Raw genomic sequence first — 18,721 nt, forward strand, 5'->3', positions numbered from 1 at the left:
GAACTCGTATTGATGGAGTGGTCAGTAGCTCGATTACATGGGGCAAGCCTTAAGACACTTAAAATGTGGGAGGAGGCCTATAATTTAGTTAAGGAGATGGTGCAGCGTGTCAAACATTAACCCTTTCTCTACTTTAGGGGTACGAGTATGAGATCCAAGGTGAGGTGAGGTGAGGTGGGGTGGGGTGGGGGGGAGGGGTTGTCGCCAATGGGGAGGGGTGGGGGAGTTAGTTTTTTTTTTTTTTTTTTTTTTTTCTTCTCCACTATGTGTGTTATTCTGTTTGTTGGCAGACATTTCAACTTTTGCAAAGTTACGCCTTGTAGTTACACACATATTAAGTATGGGGGAAATTTAAAGTATGACCGTGTTACATGTAAAGTGTTTTCATTTGTGTGTTATACTAATATGCAATAAAAAGTTGATCAAAAAAACAAAAATAGGTTGGAGAAATCTTTATGTAGACACAGACAGAAGTGTTAAAAAAGGCAGGATAATTAAAAAAATAACTCTTAAAATTGCAGTACTGACCAGATGAATGCAGTATGACATTAAAGTGTCTGTGCTTTCAGTCTTAAACAGTCACGTCAAAGTTAAAAACAACACATACACACAGTCTAAGATGAAGAAGCATCCTCATCCTCTTCAAGAGTTTTCTTTGTCATGGCCAAAAAAACCATCCATGGAGGCCTGCAGAGAACAGTGGAGACAGAAGATTCTCGTTTACAGGAAGGAAGGAATAATGTGGCTACTGTCCTGCAGGTTCTAGATGTTTCTGCTCCAATACACTTGACTCCCCATCAGCTTGTCAAGGTCTGCAAAAATCTGTTCATGACCCAGTCATTTGAATCAGGTGTGTTGAAAAACCTGCAGGATAGCGGGCCTCGAGGCCCGGAGGTGCGCTCTGAGAGCACAGGTACACATATTGACTCATGATTCAGCAGTACCCTCAGGTCAGAGTTCTTACCTGCATGAGCAGCCGCTCCTTCCTCAGTTTCTTGTAGAAGAGGAGAACATCTGGATCTGCTCGGACCACACAGGGGTTAAAGTCCATGACCCGTAGGCCCTCCAAGCTCCGGGCTCGAGACAGGGCCACGTAGGCCTGGCCGCTCTCAAACACTCGTGCCAGAGAGATCTCCACACAGTCCAGCGTCATGCCCTTGAAAAGCAGACCAAGGTCATTTACTGTTTCACACAGTGACCCAAAGAACGCCTCACTTAAGGACGCAGTTTTACTACCAGTTTGCACACAAACTGGTAGTAAAACCTGAGGCCTGTATGACCAAGCGGGACCAACGGACCCGGGTTTCCTGGGTGGACTTTCCCCACCCAGACATTCAGGATCCTGATCAGTGGTTCTATGAAGCTGATTTTCAACTTGGTAATTCAACCCAGGGTTTACCATCTGGATCAGAGCACATTGACATAAAAAGGGCAGAGTTTGCAGTATCTGACCAATCACAGACATGCTACTCCAGAGGAGGAGCAGACAACACATCATCCAGACCAGAAGCAACACTGTTGCCATAGCAACAGCCAGGAAGGAAAAAACTCCTCCTAAGCCTCCTCTCACGATCCGCATACCAATGTCAATGGGATCTTCTTAAAGAAAAAAAAATGGGCAGGACATTTTCCAAGAGAACCGATTGGTCAGCAGGTGGAGCTTTTGTTTTCGATCTCTGATCCATAACATAACCCACTCCAGAGCAGGTTACCATGGCGATTTAACCAACTTCATAGTACAGAAAACCGAAGGTTAACCCTGAAATGACCTGGTAAGAGAAAATCCAGCTTTGTTGTTCGAGCCTCTGATCATGTTGTAACAAAAACAAAAAAATAAATTATGCTAGATAGCAGATGCAGTTACTGGAGGTTCTGCTCTCACAGTGGTAACAACCAATGAATCCACTAGTCTGGCCCAGTGTCCTCCTCCTCTCCTTGTTAGGTAGCCTCATCATAATCTCATGACCTCTGCTTTTGTGTTCTGATTCGCTGATGTTTAAGGAAGTTTGTGGTCTAACACTCTGAAATGAAGCTGGAATCTCTCCAGTCTGATCAGTGAGCAGAGGCTGGACCGCGACACTGCTGCGAATCTGGAAATTTGATTTAATACAGAAGTTGAAGTCACGCCAGACAAATAGAACAGAAAAGATTACTTGTCTGTGTCCATGACTGTGTTTATGATTAGGAACTGACAAGGGGAATTATTAAAATGATTAAGTGAGATGTATAAACATGTAATGAAAGCCATGGGACAAGAGTAAAAAGAAGGCCTTTCTGTGGAGGAAGGTCCTTTTTAAATTAACAGCATCTTATCTTGACACCTTACTTTTTCCTACCCCGTTCCACAGATTTGTGGGGACTAGGATGCTACTTGCACAGCAGATAATATTTCACCCTGCTAAGATTAAATTCTTGAAGGAAAAGGTGATCAATGGAGGAGCCATTCCTGGTTTCACCAGCTACAAGAGAAACACGTAGGAGTGATAAAGCTCAAAGAAAGGGAAGCACAGTACAGCTAGCTAAAACCGGTTCTTGCAGCTGATGATACTCCAGACATAGAGGGGAGATGCACTGAACATCCTCAAAACAACAAAAAAACAGATTTTTTCTCTAAAATTGATGTTTGTTTTTGTTTAACAATAACTAGTGTTGGTGAGATGAGGGAATTGCAGATGTATTATGGCTGATGAGGCCAGAGATGGAAAGACGGGAAAAGTTTAAAAGCAGCTCCCTGAGGCAATACATGTGCATTGCTACGCACAAGTTGAATGTCATCCTGTCACATGCAGAGCTGTTTCTGAAGCCACAGAGCTTTTCAACATGCTTGTAAGTGTCTGTTGTTTCTTCAGTTTTTCACTTGCGAACCATGATAAGTTCGTGGACACTCAGAAGAAATTAGGATTGGAGCAACGGGAACTCGTGCAGTAGTCAAACAGGCTGAGCATGCCAGGTTCGTTCAGGGATGGCAGTGCTGAACAGTGTCCCTGCCTTTGCCGAGTCCTCTCCGCTACCAACACAGCCATGGCGAAACTCAGGAAATTCTCCTCAGTATATTTGCTGTGTTCAATGAACTACTGTCTGTAAAAGCCGGTTTACACAGAAGGACACCATAGATATTACCCAAGCACAGACATACAAAGATGCTGTGATGCCACTGCTATCCATCTTCACGTAAGGCTATATGTGAAGCAAACCAGATAGTCTAGCAGCTGCGTTTTAGACCAGGACGGAAGACAAAGAATAGATGGATTTGTTTTTGAGTCAACTTGTGTGGCAGGTAGTGAAGTCTGTGGCTCTGAATCAGAAGAGCTCAAAAGGAACAGAATGATCTCTGAAATTTTTAAAATTTATGGTGTAAATCAGGACTTGCTTAATTCAGGTCTGCAGTCCAAGATCAGACCAGGTCTTGTCTGAGCCTCATCTGCCATTGCTGGCACTGCATCACCATGTTGAACTAAAGTCAGAGGAAGAGATGGTTACCAAAAACTCTTTGAAGTGCAAGAATGAGACTGGTGCTCTTCAAGATATGTTGACAGTGTACAATCTTCAGGATTATGAGATGTTCCCCTCACTAAAAGCTGGTATTCATGTTGCCTTAACAATAGTTAGCAGCTGTAGCTGTGAAAGGCTTTTAGTGACTAGCACTGGCTCCATACCTGGCTGAGGAGGACCACGGGTCAAAGCAGCCTCCATACCGAGGAGGACCACGGGTTAAAGCAGACTCTAGACCTGACCGAGGAGGACCACGGGTCAAAGCAGACTCTAGACCTGACCGAGGAGGACGGCGGGTCAAAGCAGACTCTAGACCTGACCGAGGAGGACCGCGGGTCAAAGCAGACTCTAGACCTGACCGAGGAGGACCGCGGGTCAAAGCAGACTTTAGACCTGACCGAGGAGGACCGCGGGTCAAAGCAGCCTCCATACCGAGGAGGACCACGGGTTAAAGCAGACTCTAGACCTGACCGAGGAGGACCACGGGTCAAAGCAGACTCTAGACCTGACCAAGGAGGACCGCGGGTCAAAGCAGACTCTAGACCTGACCGAGGAGGACCGCGGGTCAAAGCAGACTTTAGACCTGACCGAGGAGGACCGCGGGTCAAAGCAGACTCTAGACCTGACCGAGGAGGACCGCGGGTCAAAGCAGACTCTAGACCTGACCGAGGAGGACCACGGGTCAAAGCAGACTCTAGACCTGACCGAGGAGGACCGCGGGTCAAAGCAGACTCTAGACCTGACCGAGGAGGACCGCGGGTCAAAGCAGACTTTAGACCTGACCGAGGAGGACCGCGGGTCAAAGCAGACTCTAGACCTGGCTAAAAATGACAATAACGAACATTTCCTCTAACATCACAAACTCTATGCAGTTACAATTAGCAAAAGTCAAAATGACTGGAGCTGGGTAACAATGGTTTATCACTGTATAATTCTATCTGTTAATGGTCATATTCGCCTTCCAGGTTTCATTAGGTTTTTTAATATAAGCAGTGAATTTCTTGTTCTATGTGATAAAAGTAGTTTGCACCCTGGTGTGGACAATATTGTCTGCCAACAGATGTTTTCATCTCATAAAATCTCAGAAATTATTCAGTAAAATAGACCTTTATTAAGTTTAGCGAAAAGACCAGATCTTAATGTTGGCCACTAAATAGAATATTTTGCATTATAAATTTCTGCTTGTTCAGAGTTTCTATCCACAGGATGATATTAATGAGTTTGAATTGGTTTTACAGGTATTAAAGGGTTAAAATGGTGGGACTTCCTGTTCCCAGGGGGCGGGGCTATGGCTTTGACAACATCAGGACATGAAGAGGCTTTTTTGTTTGTCCTGGCATGTTATATAAATATGTCACATTTCATGAATGTCAGTCAAAGCAGTGGTTGGAGCTGATAGATTAAATATTTATAGGGGGCGCTATAGAGCCATATAACCAGCATATGTCTATTCGAATCAGTTCCAGGCCTGACCGCTGTCCTCCCTGCCAAGTTTGGTGGAGATCAGGAGTACATTGGGTCAGTTACAAGTACTTCCTGTTTCATGGCGGAGGACGCCATTCGTCATGGTTTTGCTTAACGAAGGAACTTGAGTTTTTTTCTGTAGTATCATGAAAGGGTTTGACCTGATCTTAAGTACTTTTGAGTGTGTGAGGTTCATTCCTGAGAAGGACCCTGGTGTCTAAAAAAGGCACTTCCTGTTTCAAGTGGGCGGAGCTTAGGCCAAGACCAGAAGTAGTTACATGTATTTGTTCAGGAGCAGTCCCTGATTAATCACTGTAAGTGTGATGGGGATTGGATGAAAATTGAGGGATTTATACTAATTAATGATGTCACAGCGTCTTATCCAAATTTGTCATGGCGCCACGGTCTTGCGTGAGCAATGGCCAGATAACATCTGGACATGTAGATGTTGTCGGCATGGAACCGAAGTGAAACATGTGCAGTTTGGTGCAGAATGAGTGTTGTATGTCAGAAATAATGGATTCCGTGCTTGATGGCGAAACACGAAAACTTGATGAGGCGCCGCCGCTGAACGCCACCTCCTATTAGAAAATTTTTGATAACTTTTGACCTCACATGCCTCTGGAGCACACCTGGGCATATTACGGCCTGCGGGCCACATCAGGCCCTTTGTGCGTCCCTGTCCGGCCCGCATGAGGTCAATCATAAATTACAACATAGATTATAGAAATATCTATGTTGTGTTTTCAATACAACTGTGCTGCTTTTACTTTGAAAAGCGTTACACCAGTGGCGGCTGGCCAGCAGGGGGCGCTGGGGCACCGCCCTCACCTACAAAGAGTCCATATTCCTGGTTACTACACAATTAAAAAAAACAAACTGTTAGGAATAATTTCGGATGAAGATATGTGTAAAATAATGTATTTTTTTTTTAGCTTTTTGTGCATGTTAAGCGCATTACACAGTGTTTCTTTTTAATGATTTTTCATTGAACAACACTTCCTGGTTGCGGGGGCGCCGGTCAAATGAATCCCTATTGTCAGCCTCAAACTTTTGACTAAAACGTCACTGGAGGCTGCGTTTTGATTGGTTCGTTAAAAATCTGCTTGTGGCGCAGCTCGGTGCGCCCCGGATACGCCCACTTTTCATCGTCAGCCAATTAGAATAGTTGAATTATGTTGCTTCAGTGTGTTTGGACAATGTCATGGTCAATTATACACTCCTGTATTTTAAGCCAGTGTGACGTACATCCGTAGTAGCAGAGTGAGTTGGAGACGAGTCTGTAGTAGCGTACGATTAGAAAGATGGCATGTGAAAGTGGAACCGGAATTCCCGAGCGAATTAATTCTGTAAAATATTTACAAGAGCACCCATTTTCAAGATGTTCTCTCGAGGAGAAAAAGAGGATAAAGGAGCTCGGGGCTGACCAGCCTGATCTGCAAGCACAGCAACAAAGCGGCGACCGCGGAAGAGCTTATACCCGGGCTTTTTCCCGCTCTTACTATGAAAAACGGAGTTGGCTTGCCGGTTGCGCCGTGAGTAACGCCTTTTTCTGCTTCCCTTGTCTGCTGTTTGAAAGTGTCGGCACCACCGAAACGTTGTAGACAAGCCATACACAGACTTCGTTTTTCTTTTCTTCCTAACTCTGTAACTGTATTGAAATTAAAGTGGCTAAGTTTTAAGTGTCAACTTTCCAAGAAAATTTGCGCCCCCCCTAAAAAAAATTGTCATCAGCCGCCACTGCGTTACACTACTTCCGTATTGACGTTTGTGCGTGATGTGAGCTTTGAGTGAAGGTGAACCGCGACAAGTGATGCTAACCAGGTTACCCTCAAGATGTCAACTTGCGCTAAAAAAAAAAAAAAAAAAAAAAAAAAAAAGAAAAGTTGATAATGAATGTCGTGTTTTTAACAGGATCGACAAGTACTTCTTCACAGAAGTTAAAGGTAAAGCTGTGTGCTGGATTTGTGGTACACAGGTCGCTGTGTTAAAAGATTACAATTATACTACACGACCAAACATGAAGATAAATACAAAAATCTGTCTGAAAAAGAGCAAACCTGCAACCCAACAAGGACTTTTTACCAAACTTCACACCACAGAGAAGCAGCCGTTGGGACAAGTTATGTCATTTCTCACAAAATCAGCAGAAAAAGTGAAGCATTTTCTGACAGAGTTTATTAAGGAGTGCTTATTGGACTCTGCTGCACTGATATGTCCGGAGGAAAAGGACGAGTTTGAGAACGTCTCGCTCTCCCGACGCACTGTGACGAGGCGGGTTGAGGACATGCTGAAACTTGGAGCTTCAGCTGAAGAACAGAGCTGCAGACTTTGTTTTTCTCTGGCTTTGGATGCGAGCTGCCATGTGCGTGAAATCACCAAGCTTCTCATCTTCTTACGTGGAATAACTGCAGACTATCAAGTCACAGAAAAGCTGGCAGCCATGCAGCCGATGAAAGGGACGACCACTGGTTATGGATTATTCACAGAGGTAAATGCATGTTAGACAAGTTAGGACTGAAATGGGACAACCTGGCAGGTGGGACAACAGATGGTTGTCCACATCTGAGTGGGGAAATGTTGGTCTTTTAAAGAGAATGCAGGATAAAGAAACGGACTTTTTGCATTGTGTTATACATCAGGAAGTGTTGTGTAAGACAGTTAAAGATGAACCACGTTGTTAATGCTGCTCTAGAAGAGAACTTTCCACACCAGACGAGGCATGCTCAGAGGATTCTAGTCCTCTTTGAATCTACTTATGCATGTGAACAGACATTCTCAGTGAAGTTAACAAATTCAAACACAGATCCTCCATCACTGATGACCACCTCTCAGCTGTCCGTCACATAGCCTCCTCAGACATTCAGCCAGATTTCAAAGTCCTTGTTCAAGCCCAGAACAGACTGGATTATTCTCACTGAAGAGGAAAACTTTACAAGTTGTTGTATTGTTGCATTTCTATAAACTTGTTGTTTTTCATTGTCTGTGGGGATTAACAAGCCAAAATTAAATTGCACTGATTCAGTGATTTTTTTCTTATTTGACTTATGCACCACAAGTTCAGATAGGCTGATATAAATATTTACAGAATAGTTTTATGCTTCTGATTAGCAGTACCAGCTATTCATAATATATAATTTAGTGAATTTTACTACGGAGAGCAAAATTAAGTTCAAGTTGTCGGTTTGGCCCTCTGACACAAATCAGGTTTCTCATGTGGCCCCTTGTAAAAATTAATTGCCCACCCCTGCTTTGGAGTGTTCAGACTGATTTTGAGGTAAATACGATAAAATCTGTAGGAGGAGTTTGTTTAAATGCAAGGCAAAGAAACATGCAAAAATGACTGCAAAAATGACACTTTTTTCAAAATGACTGACTTCCTGTTGAAGTTGTCATTTAGGTCCAAGAGGCTTTTTTGTACATCCTTCCACGTTCTATCAATATGCCGGATTTCAGCCATATCGGTCAATGTAGTGGGCGGTTATGATCAATTAAATATTTGTAGGGGGCGCTATAGAGCCATATTGCTATTTTTCCAGCATATGTGTATGTGGCTGAGTTCCCGACCTGACCGTGCTCCACCCTGTCGAGTTTGGTGGAGATCAACGTTACAATGGGTCAGTTACAAGTACTTCCTGTTTGATGGCGCCGGACCACTATTCGCCATGGTTACGTTTGGCGAAGGAACTTGAGTTTTTTTTATTGTGGTATCATAAAAGGGTTTGACCTGTTGTGAAACACTTTCAAGTGTGTAAGTTTCATTCCTGAGGAGATGGACCCTGGTGTCTGAAAAAGGCACTTCCTGTTTCAAGTGGGCGGGGCTTAGGCCAAGACCAGAAGTAGTTACACATATCTGTTCAGGAGCAGACCTTGATTAATCCATACAAGTCTGATGGGGATTGGATCAGAATAGAGGGATTTATACTGATTTATGATGTCATGGCGTCTTATCGAAGTTCGCCATGGCGACACGGTCTCGCCCTGCAGCGTAGATCAACAGTTTTCACTGGACATCATCACCAACTTGTTTTCTGCTGTCTATACATAAATTTACGCATTCCTTTGGGAGGGTAGGCAAAATGAGATGTGTTTCAGCATGTTCAGATCCCCTAAAATGCTATTTACTTTTGAGGATAATAATAATAATAATAATAATAATAATAATAATAATAATAATAATAATAATAATAATAATAATAATAGCTTCTATCTTGACAAAAGGCAAATCATCATATCTGTATTTCTCTCTTGTCAGTTGAAGAAGTGGTTGAGGTGATAACATGAACATTAATTGCAGCTGTAAGCAGATAGCTTTGTCAGAAGTCAGCTTGGGAATGTTCTGTGTAAACATGTATAAGGATCAAGTTTTCACCTCCAACTATTTTTACCACATCACATGCTTCATGTAGTTCACATCAAAATGGCATCAAGAACCAGAAAGAAGGCCACCTCAGATGCAAATGAGGACAGCTTTTGTTACACCCCCACACCTGGCTCCCAGGTTGGTGTTAATAATTGAAAACTTTGAGGCCTGAATTCTAACTAAACTAGTTTGGGGGATGCCAACATTCAAATGGCCACACCTTCTTCAAATGTTTTTGGATTTCTATGTGTTAGACATTGTTGGAGAGCTTAGAAACTACATTTGAATAATCTGTAAATACTTGTTCCTGCTGTTTCTATAGCTGGACACATGGATGCTGAGGATCCAGGGTTAGAGAGGATGGAGGGCTGAGAGCTCTGTTCATGTTGGGTGGAAGCTTACTTACGGTGAAAGCAAAGAAGCATGCAGCTGCAAAATACTTGCACCTCTTAATCTATGTTTAACACAAAATCCAAGTTTTTTTTATCTGCTGTGTTCATCTTAAACAGTCATTTACTGTAAGAATCTGCACACTTATGTTTTTTTATTTGGCAGAATTTTATTTGTATTCATTATTAGTAGAAAACAGGGTTGCATCTATTTGTCTGCTCTAGTTTAATGCCCCTGTTCAGTTTTAAAAAGAAGATATAAAAAAGAAATTATTTTATTCTATAATTACTGTTATTTGTTACAGACTCTGACAAGAACAGATTTCAATGAAGGTTTCACATGCTTTTGCAAAAAAAATCACTGCAAATCTTTTTGTAACTTTTCACAAAAGCTGCTGCAAAATCCAGCGATGTAGTCCGCAACAGTCACAAAACGTGCAGCGAAATCCTGAAGGTGCTGTTTAATATATTTACTTTTTACTCATTGCAAGCAGGCGTTTAGTTTGGGTGGAGATTATGCTCTTATCCGCCCTGAATGGTGGCTTCATTAAAACCACTTCCCTCTCCAGAACTGTTTCCTGTTTCGGTAAGAGACTCGTTGCTCTGGGAAATGGTTTTTACTCAGACGTTTTTACCTTAGTGGACGATGAGGCATCTTGAGACTGAAGTCAATCTGATTGGCCTGTTTTTCCTATTTGTTTCCATTATTTACTAACATTTTTTGGATTTAAAGTTCAATGTTTTGGTATATTTACAATCCAAATTCTAAAATCATATATAGAAGCTGCTGGAGAAACAGCTGAGTTATGGGTGGCGATGATCAGCTACTTCACAGGAGCCATGCAGCTGAAACAAAGTGCTGCACACAGATAAACTCAAAATATAAAAAAATAAAAACACGAGACATATGAACAGCTAAACCCAACACAATAAAAACCTATTAAAAAAACAAAAACAAACAAAAAACAAAAACTAAATCTTGCTGGGTCGGAAGCTAAAGAATAAAAATGGGTTTCAAGAAGAGTTTAAAAAATGGACGGCGAAGGGGCGGAGTTGTTGGTGTCTGACCACAGCTCCATTTCCTCTCAGCCAGACCTGCTGCTCGTCGCCTTGGTGAGACTGACTCACGGCCTGATGGAGGACTTGGAAACTGTCCGCAGGAGTCGGGTCGTTTAATTTATTTATGCCTTTATTTCTACACAGAAGACAACAAGAAACTAACAAAAAGAACAGAAAGGAGAACCAGACTGACCAGAGGAGCCTGGGCCTGAATGTTTCTGCTCCCCACCGTTACCAGTATCATGTGAGCGTAAACAGCAGAAACAGCTGCTGGTATGCTGAGGTTGTACAAAGACAGTAAAGTCACGGTCAGTGATCCATGAGGAGCATGTGTTCCAGTTTAGGACAGCCAGTAGTGACCAGCATGCGGATTGATCTGACCATCCTCACCTGGCTCTTGTGGATGGAAATGGCCCAGGCCAGTTTTAGTGGGAGCTGCTTTCGACTTAAATGGATCCCTCCACTGGCCTTAAACGCCCAGTGCTGCGGCGTCATGACCTCCGTTACACCGCTCAGGAAGCGTACATGTGGGAACCCTGAGGATACAATGGATGAGTCACTATGAGACAACAGCCCTGTGTTGTGTCAAAATCTCGTTTCACGTTCTTTTTGCCTTACTGGTAGATTCAGCAACAAAGACGTTAAGATTCTCTTCAAAGTAAAAAAATAATACTGTTTTTAATGAGGAGGAATAACAGCAGCATGAATCACTGCAGCTCTTTATATCAGCACAAAGGTGTCATTAGGGCTGTGCATCTTCACCGATCTCACCATTCAATTACCATCATCTTGTCAACGAGGTATTTTCTGAATGTTCGATTAGTTTTACAGTTTTCCTAAGTGAAGGTTTTAGCCTCGGATCTGCCAAGCAGCCAGCAGAAAAGTAGAAATCTGGTTTGGTTCAGTTAGACCTCAGCACCACTTCTGACACAGTCAACCAGAACATCAGATGGACCGACTGGAAAACCCCAAGCTGAGTATCTCAGAAAATGTATAATTTCAGAAATCAATCTGAATGTCCTGATATCAACAAACCCCATTCACATGTAAACAATGTTATTACTTCATTAAATATAACTGTGATTTTATTTTCAACATTATGTATTTTCATTATTGAACTTTATTTTTCAATTATGAAAATAATAATAAAGAAACATCACTATAATGTGGCATTATCTAAGCAGTGTGTTTTGTCCCTTCAGTCTTTCCGTAGTCAGCTCAGACAGAATATGGAAGTTAAGAAGATTTTCATGTTCTCCTTTATGGCCAGAAAAAGTTTGCCTGTAAGTATTCTAGTCAAGTTGTAATTAAACACAGAACATTGTTGAGGTAAATATTTGTTGATAAAGTTGTTTTAATCCCTTTAGTCCCTTTGACCATGCTAACAGCTTCCATCCATCCATTCTCTGTACCACTTAGTCCATGATGGGTCGCGGGTAAGCTGGAGCCCATCCCAGCATTTAGCAGGTGAGAGGCAGGTACACCTGGACAGGTCACCAGTCCATCACAGGGCTACACACACTCACTCCTAGGGGGAATATAGAGTCACCAATTAACCCAGAGTTTCCCAATCCAGGTCCTCGGGCCCCCTGCCCTGCATGTTTTAGAAGTAACCCTACTTTAACACCTGAATTAAATGAATGGCTCGTTAACAGGCTGCAAAGAACTGGATGAAGAAGTTCATTCATTTGAATCAGGTGTGTTGGAGTAGGAACACGTTTGACAAGCTCTGCACAAGTCTGCTTATGAGCCACGAATTACAATCAGGTGTGTTGTAGCAGGGAGACATCTAAGACCAGAAAAGACCAGAAACATGACTAATGGAGAAGGTTCTGGTTACGTCATGGTTACAGGCAGAGCCCCCAGCCGTATGACTTCGTCCAACGTTCTCCAACTCTAGTTGAACAAATACATTTTTTAAATGCCCAAAAATCCCTTAATGGGCTTTGGATTGTAATTTGTTATTGTTTCTCTGAGTAAATGCACCAAAGAATAAAAAAGTGGAACACTAACCATGTTTTCCAGAATCAAAAGTCACCACGACTCCTCGAGCTCCGTTCACCAGCCCTCCCGCAACATCCAGGTTTTTTGTCAGCATGACCTAATAAAAGTTTTTAAAGAGCATTTTCTTTTTAAGCACCAACTTCATATCAAAGCAGTAATATTTCACAGGGAACTGCAGAAGTTACATAGTTTGACACCTGCGCTCCCACTTTGAGCCGAATCATTCTGCTGACGGGGCTGTGAGCATCTATGGTCTTCACCAGCTCTGGGTCACTGTCCACGGCCTGAAACACACGCACTGATCCTGAAAGACACAAACGCATTAAAAGGGTAGCGCATCCTAAGATGGGCTTTTTGTTACTTAATTGTGATGAAAACCACCTGTACTGTTGTTAAAATTTGTATGTAATTTCTTTTAAAAACGGGTTTTGGTGGGTCAAACGTGACTTAAAAGACCCGGGTAAAAATGTGTGTGTATAATGGACTGCGTAGCTTGTAACGACACTTTAAACACAAACTGAGAACTTGGCAAAAAGTGGTAGCAAGCTGGACATTTACCACAATAAAGTAAAAACACATTTGTGTAGGTCGAGAATCTACAACCCCTTCCAAAAAAGTGAATTTATGTTGAGTAAATGATTAATTTGATGTTTATGGTCCCACAGACAACATAATGGCTGCAAGTTTGATAGATGTGAACAATTTATAATTTCTGACATGAACTCGAGTTGTTCACACATCTGATCTTAAATATTCTCCATCAAACCCCATATGTATGACTTCTGAAGTTGTAGCATATCAGCAACTATGTATGCAGTTTAAGCACACAGTTACAGAACGGCTCGTACTTCCTCTGGTGGGTTCACAAAAGAATCATGATACTGGTAATAGTGGGGATCAGAAACATTCAGGCCTTCCTCTGGTCAGTCTAGTTCTTCTTTCTGTTATTTTCGTTAGTTCTTTGTCATCTTCTGTGCAGAAATAAAAGGCTGAAATCAAACCAAACAACCCGACTCCTGCGGACAGTTTCCAAGTCCTCCATCAGGCCGTGAGTCAGACTCACTGAGGCGACGAGCAGCAGGTCTGGTTGAGGGGAAATGGAGCTGTGGTCAGACACCAACAACTCTGCTACCTGTAAAGTAGCTGCGATTATCACCAGCAGCTCTGAGCTGGTTCTCCAGCAGCTTCCACCCTGCTGCAGCACCAGCTTCTAAATCCTGCCCCAGACTCAGTAATTTTTCCTAAATAAGGATTGATGACGTCTGGAAATAATTGAATTCTGTTTTTAATTTCCACTTTATACACAGTTCCTACCTACTTATTTTGGAATTGGCATTATAAATATATCAAAACCTTTTAACTTCAAATCCAAAAAGTGTTAGAAAAAAAAAATTGTAAAAACGGTCCAATAAGATTGACTTCTGCCTCAAGATGTCACATCATCCAGTTTGCTGATGCAAAGGTCCAAAAGTCAGCGTAAAAACCATTTCCAAAACAAAGAGTCTCTGAAACAGGAAACAGCTCTGGAGAGGGTAGTGGTTTTATTGAGGTCACCATTCAGGACTGATGAGAGCATAATCACGACCCAAACTAAACTAAACTAACATCTGTTTGAACTGAGTAAAAAAGAAAAAGACAATATATACCTGGCAGCTGATGGAGTTTGTTCTCATTGGTGAGCTCCACATCATCCTTGTGTGTGCAGAGCCTGGTGGCTAAAATACCATCCCTCTCAATCTGATGGTAGGAACTGTTCATCAGCTTCGCTGTGACTTCTGCCGTCACCCTGAATGACACAGAACATTTCCTTTTAATAAAAAAAGCTAAAGGCCAAATGTTTTAGAGAATAGAGGAAGAAAAGGGCTGCTAGCTTGTACTAGTATTCATGCAACAGTCACATATTACACTTCATCTGACACAAAGCCATTTTTAATTATGTCCACACTAGAATGTGGCTTTATGGGAATAACCAAGGTGATAAAATAGCTGAGGAGGTGGACAGAGTCCGTCCTACCTGCCCACTCTCACTGCCTGCAGGAGAGAAATGAAGTCCTGGTCCGTCTGCCTCCGTACTTCTGTTAACTCCATGTTGACCTGGATGACTTTATGCCAACTTCTGGCCTGAAGGTTCACAGTTATACATACATTTTTCCAACAACATCCACTAAAACTCCTCAGGCAAAGATCACAAGACAGACAGCAGGTTGAGTAAATGGACAAGACTGTAATGATTTACATAAAACACCATCCTCACCGTTCTTACTGGTACAGAAATACATTTACTGCACTGCTGCATCACATCACCCCGCGCGAAACCGACCTCCCCGCGAGAAACCGACCACCCCGCGCGAAACCGACCTCCCCGCGCGAAACTGACCGCCCCGCGAGAAACCGACCTCCCCGCGAGAAACCGACCTCCCCGCAAGAAACCGACCACCCCGCGAGAAACCGACCTCCCCGCGAGAAACCGACCTCCCCGCGAGAAACCGACCTCCCCGCGAGAAACCGACCTCCCCGCGCGAATATTGTGCAAAAGGTTATTATTTTAGTAATGTCACTTAAAAAGGGGAATTAATATATAAACTCACTACATGAACAGTGAGATATTTAAAGCATTTATTTGTTATAATCTTGATGATCATGGCTTACAGCTTTTGAAAACCCAGAAGTCAACATCTCAGAAAATGAGATTACTACATGAAATGAATAAAAATAGAGCCAATTTATATGAGAACAGATTTGATTGAGGTATTGATCACCTCATTAAAGGACGTCAGTCTGATGAAAACTTTTGTTGCTCTGGGAATTCTAGTCTTAACCAACATTTAATCAGTGCTAGTAAATGTTTATTTACTTGAGCAGCTTGAAGAAAAAAAATCTACTTTAATGTTTGCAGTCTAGTGAATAATTATTTTATAATTATTTAATTTCCAATATCGGAATTTTACGATAAAAAAAACAAAACATTGCAACAGTAAGTAATGGTCTTCAGTACATCTTTATGGCAGCTTTCAATCTTGACATGAATATTTATGTGGGAGGGGCAATGTCATGTCTTTCATAGGGCCCCAAATTGCTGGCAGCGCCCCTGCTCATTACACAGATTGAATTTAGAGAAAATATTTAAACTCTACAACCCAAAGACAGACATGAGATTAGCAGTGGACTGACCTGAAAGCAGAAGCTGGCCTTTTCCTTTCCTTTAGAAACTGGAGGTAGTTGAAGAAAGTCTCCACATACGATCAGTTGGATGCCCCCAAACGGTTGAGAAGACCTCCTTACAGACCTACGAGTCAAAGGATGAACATCTATGTTACTGTAAAAATCACAATCAGCTTCTCCAGCATTAGAAATGTATTGTGGAGATCTCTGAGAAGAGACAGTACGAAGACTATGCTGGATTAGCTGTCATTAGGGGGAGCCACAGTGAGAAAATTTCAGTAGCTTTAACCCCAGGCTTCCTCTGATGGGTCTATAGTGTGCGAACGTGTGACATGGATGGAAACAGAGAACAGGCTGTAGAAGTGTACACTCACTTTCAGCTCCACATTTAACTTCTGGAGGACCAGGGGGGTCTTTGAAAGAGCTTTATGATGTTGAGTCATTACTAGTAAAATAAAAAATATATACATTGCTTACAATAAATTTAAAAAAGTTCTACAATTACAACATTGTGGTGTGGTGGTTAGCGCCGTGGCCTCACAGCAAGAAGGGCACTAGTTCGACCCTCGGCTCGGTGTGGGTTCTCTCCAGGTTTTCCAGCTTCCTCCCACCGTCCACAGACATGATGTTAGGTTAACTGGTCTCTAAATTCTCCCTGGGAGTGAGTGGTTGTCGTCGTGTTGTTGATTGTGTTGTGATCAATATTTCTTTTAAAAATGTTTAAAAAGGAAAACATATTAAAATAATAATTTCTTAATTAATACAGTGATGTGTATTTTCAAATGCTATTTCTAAAAGGAGAAATAAATAACAATTCATAAATTTGGTTATAAATACCTTGCCATTTCATGCATTTAAAAAGGTAATTACCTTTTCCATTTTCTTTCCCCCTCTGCATTTTAACGCCTTTTTTTTGTAACTGCATTTCCTTAATGGTTTACTCTCCATTTAGCTTTTGCATGACACTTTGGGGCAGTGAAAACCAAGTTAAACCAATCACAGCTGCTCTTCATTGGTTAGACCACCATACCTCTGTCATAACTATTACCTCGGCGAGCTGTGCATGCACCAAAATCGTTTCTAGAGTGCCTGTTCTTGTTATGATAGGCCGTCCTGCTTTACTGTATGTGCAGTACAGTGCAAATGTTTAGTTTGAAGGAAACGAGTCGTAGATTCTAAAACTAAAAACAAAAAAAAAAAAAACAAAAAAAAAAAAAGGGGGAACAAAGCAGCTGGAAGGTACACAATAAATGATTTAACCACTCTGGGTAACTACGATGAGAGTACAAGATCATGTGAAATGTTATTTATAGAGCCCTTTTTCATGCACAAAGCAACACACAGTGCTTTACATAAACGCTGTATATTAGAAACAAAATGTAAATGCCTTCACACACCACAGTATAACAGGAAATTAAAACACACCTCATAGTAGTCTCTTTCACACACACACACACACAAACAAAGGACATGTACCCTTCCCCCACCCGCCCAGACCTCATCCTGTACCAACATGACCTCCATCCCTAGCTACTGTCTCTGAACTGGATGTAGGTATAAAAACATCAGTAGAATGAAAACATCTGGCCGACGCTGCTGGGAGGAAACGGGATTTTGGGGATCCAGTCACACCAGAAGCCAGCCCACCCATGACCACAGAGGGCGCCACCACAGGAACCACTAGGGCTGCTCGATTATGGGAAAAATGATAATCACGATTATTTTGATTGAAACTGAGATCTCGATTATTTAACAGGATTATAGATAAGAGGTTTGGGGGGTGGCATTTGAAGTGTTTACTGTGGTAATACAGACTAGTTTCTTTCCACCAGGTCCCCGTAGCTATTGTTTGTCTCAGACCAGCAGCTCTGTTCCGCCTGGTGTGATCTGGAAAAAAATAGTCTGGAGACATTTCGTTTTCACGTTGAAATCCGCGTCAATAAAATGTAGCGCGACATTTCTATACGGCTCTGGTGCGGCTTTACCACAGGTCCGTAGCGGTGGCAAAACATCGGACTGTCACCACGTCTTTCACACACCCTCACTACACTCATCATACAGGGAAGAAAGAGACAGTCCACTAACATGGTGGTGAGATGGCAGTGATACCGTTTGTCCAAAGTGTTGATGAGTTTCTTAAATCCCGGATTGTTCACTGTGATAATTGAGAAAAAAGTTCTGTTCGTTTATAACGTTTGTCTCTCTGTGACTCTGGGAGCTGGTGGATTATTTAGTTGCGACTCACAAAAATTGAACATTTTTCTATTTTTTTGTGTTGCGTCGCAAGCCCCCGTGTGCACGTCTGTGTGCACGAACGCAACATTTTACATGCACGACTGTCGCCTGTTGCTTGGCTGGAGGAGGGCAGCGATTTTCGCTTCCTCGCGCAAGTTTACATAGAAAATGATGGAGAAGGAGCGACTCCGCCTCCCGTGTGTCCAGGTGTCTGCAACTCGTTCTGAATCAAACTAAAGTGGCTGTGGGAGGAGTCTGCAGCTATGGGAGAAGTCTGCAGCAGTGGGAGGAGTCTGCAGCAGTGGGAGGAGTCTGCAGCTGTGGGAGGAGTCTGCAGCAAAGCGCTGCAATGACAGCTGCGCTCAATTTGAAAACAGCACAAATCGAAGGACAAAAAATAATCGGACCATTTCATTTTTATGATTGTTCAAAACCCAGATCATAATTGCGATTAAAATTCGATTAATTGCCCAGCCCTAGGAACCACCCAGGTCAGGACAGGCCGGGGTCCACATCACAGCCACAGGGCTGCAGTGCAGGACCCCCAGCCCCC

General features: G+C 42.5%; 1 protein-coding gene across 1 annotated transcript in view; it reads right to left on the reverse strand.

Annotated features, from left to right (window-relative positions):
• Positions 1-322: 322 nt before the first annotated feature.
• Positions 323-18,721, reverse strand: part of pif1 (PIF1 5'-to-3' DNA helicase homolog (S. cerevisiae)) — a 39,752-nt gene continuing 21,353 nt past the window's right edge. The window contains 8 exon segments of the mRNA XM_041968948.1: positions 323-687; positions 965-1,156; positions 11,158-11,303; positions 12,781-12,868; positions 12,969-13,075; positions 14,418-14,557; positions 14,786-14,892; positions 15,943-16,057. Coding sequence (XP_041824882.1) covers positions 643-687; positions 965-1,156; positions 11,158-11,303; positions 12,781-12,868; positions 12,969-13,075; positions 14,418-14,557; positions 14,786-14,892; positions 15,943-16,057 — 940 coding nt within the window. The 3' untranslated portion in view covers positions 323-642.

This window comes from Melanotaenia boesemani, chromosome 18 (assembly GCF_017639745.1).
Source record: "Melanotaenia boesemani isolate fMelBoe1 chromosome 18, fMelBoe1.pri, whole genome shotgun sequence".
NCBI lineage: Eukaryota > Metazoa > Chordata > Actinopteri > Atheriniformes > Melanotaeniidae > Melanotaenia > Melanotaenia boesemani.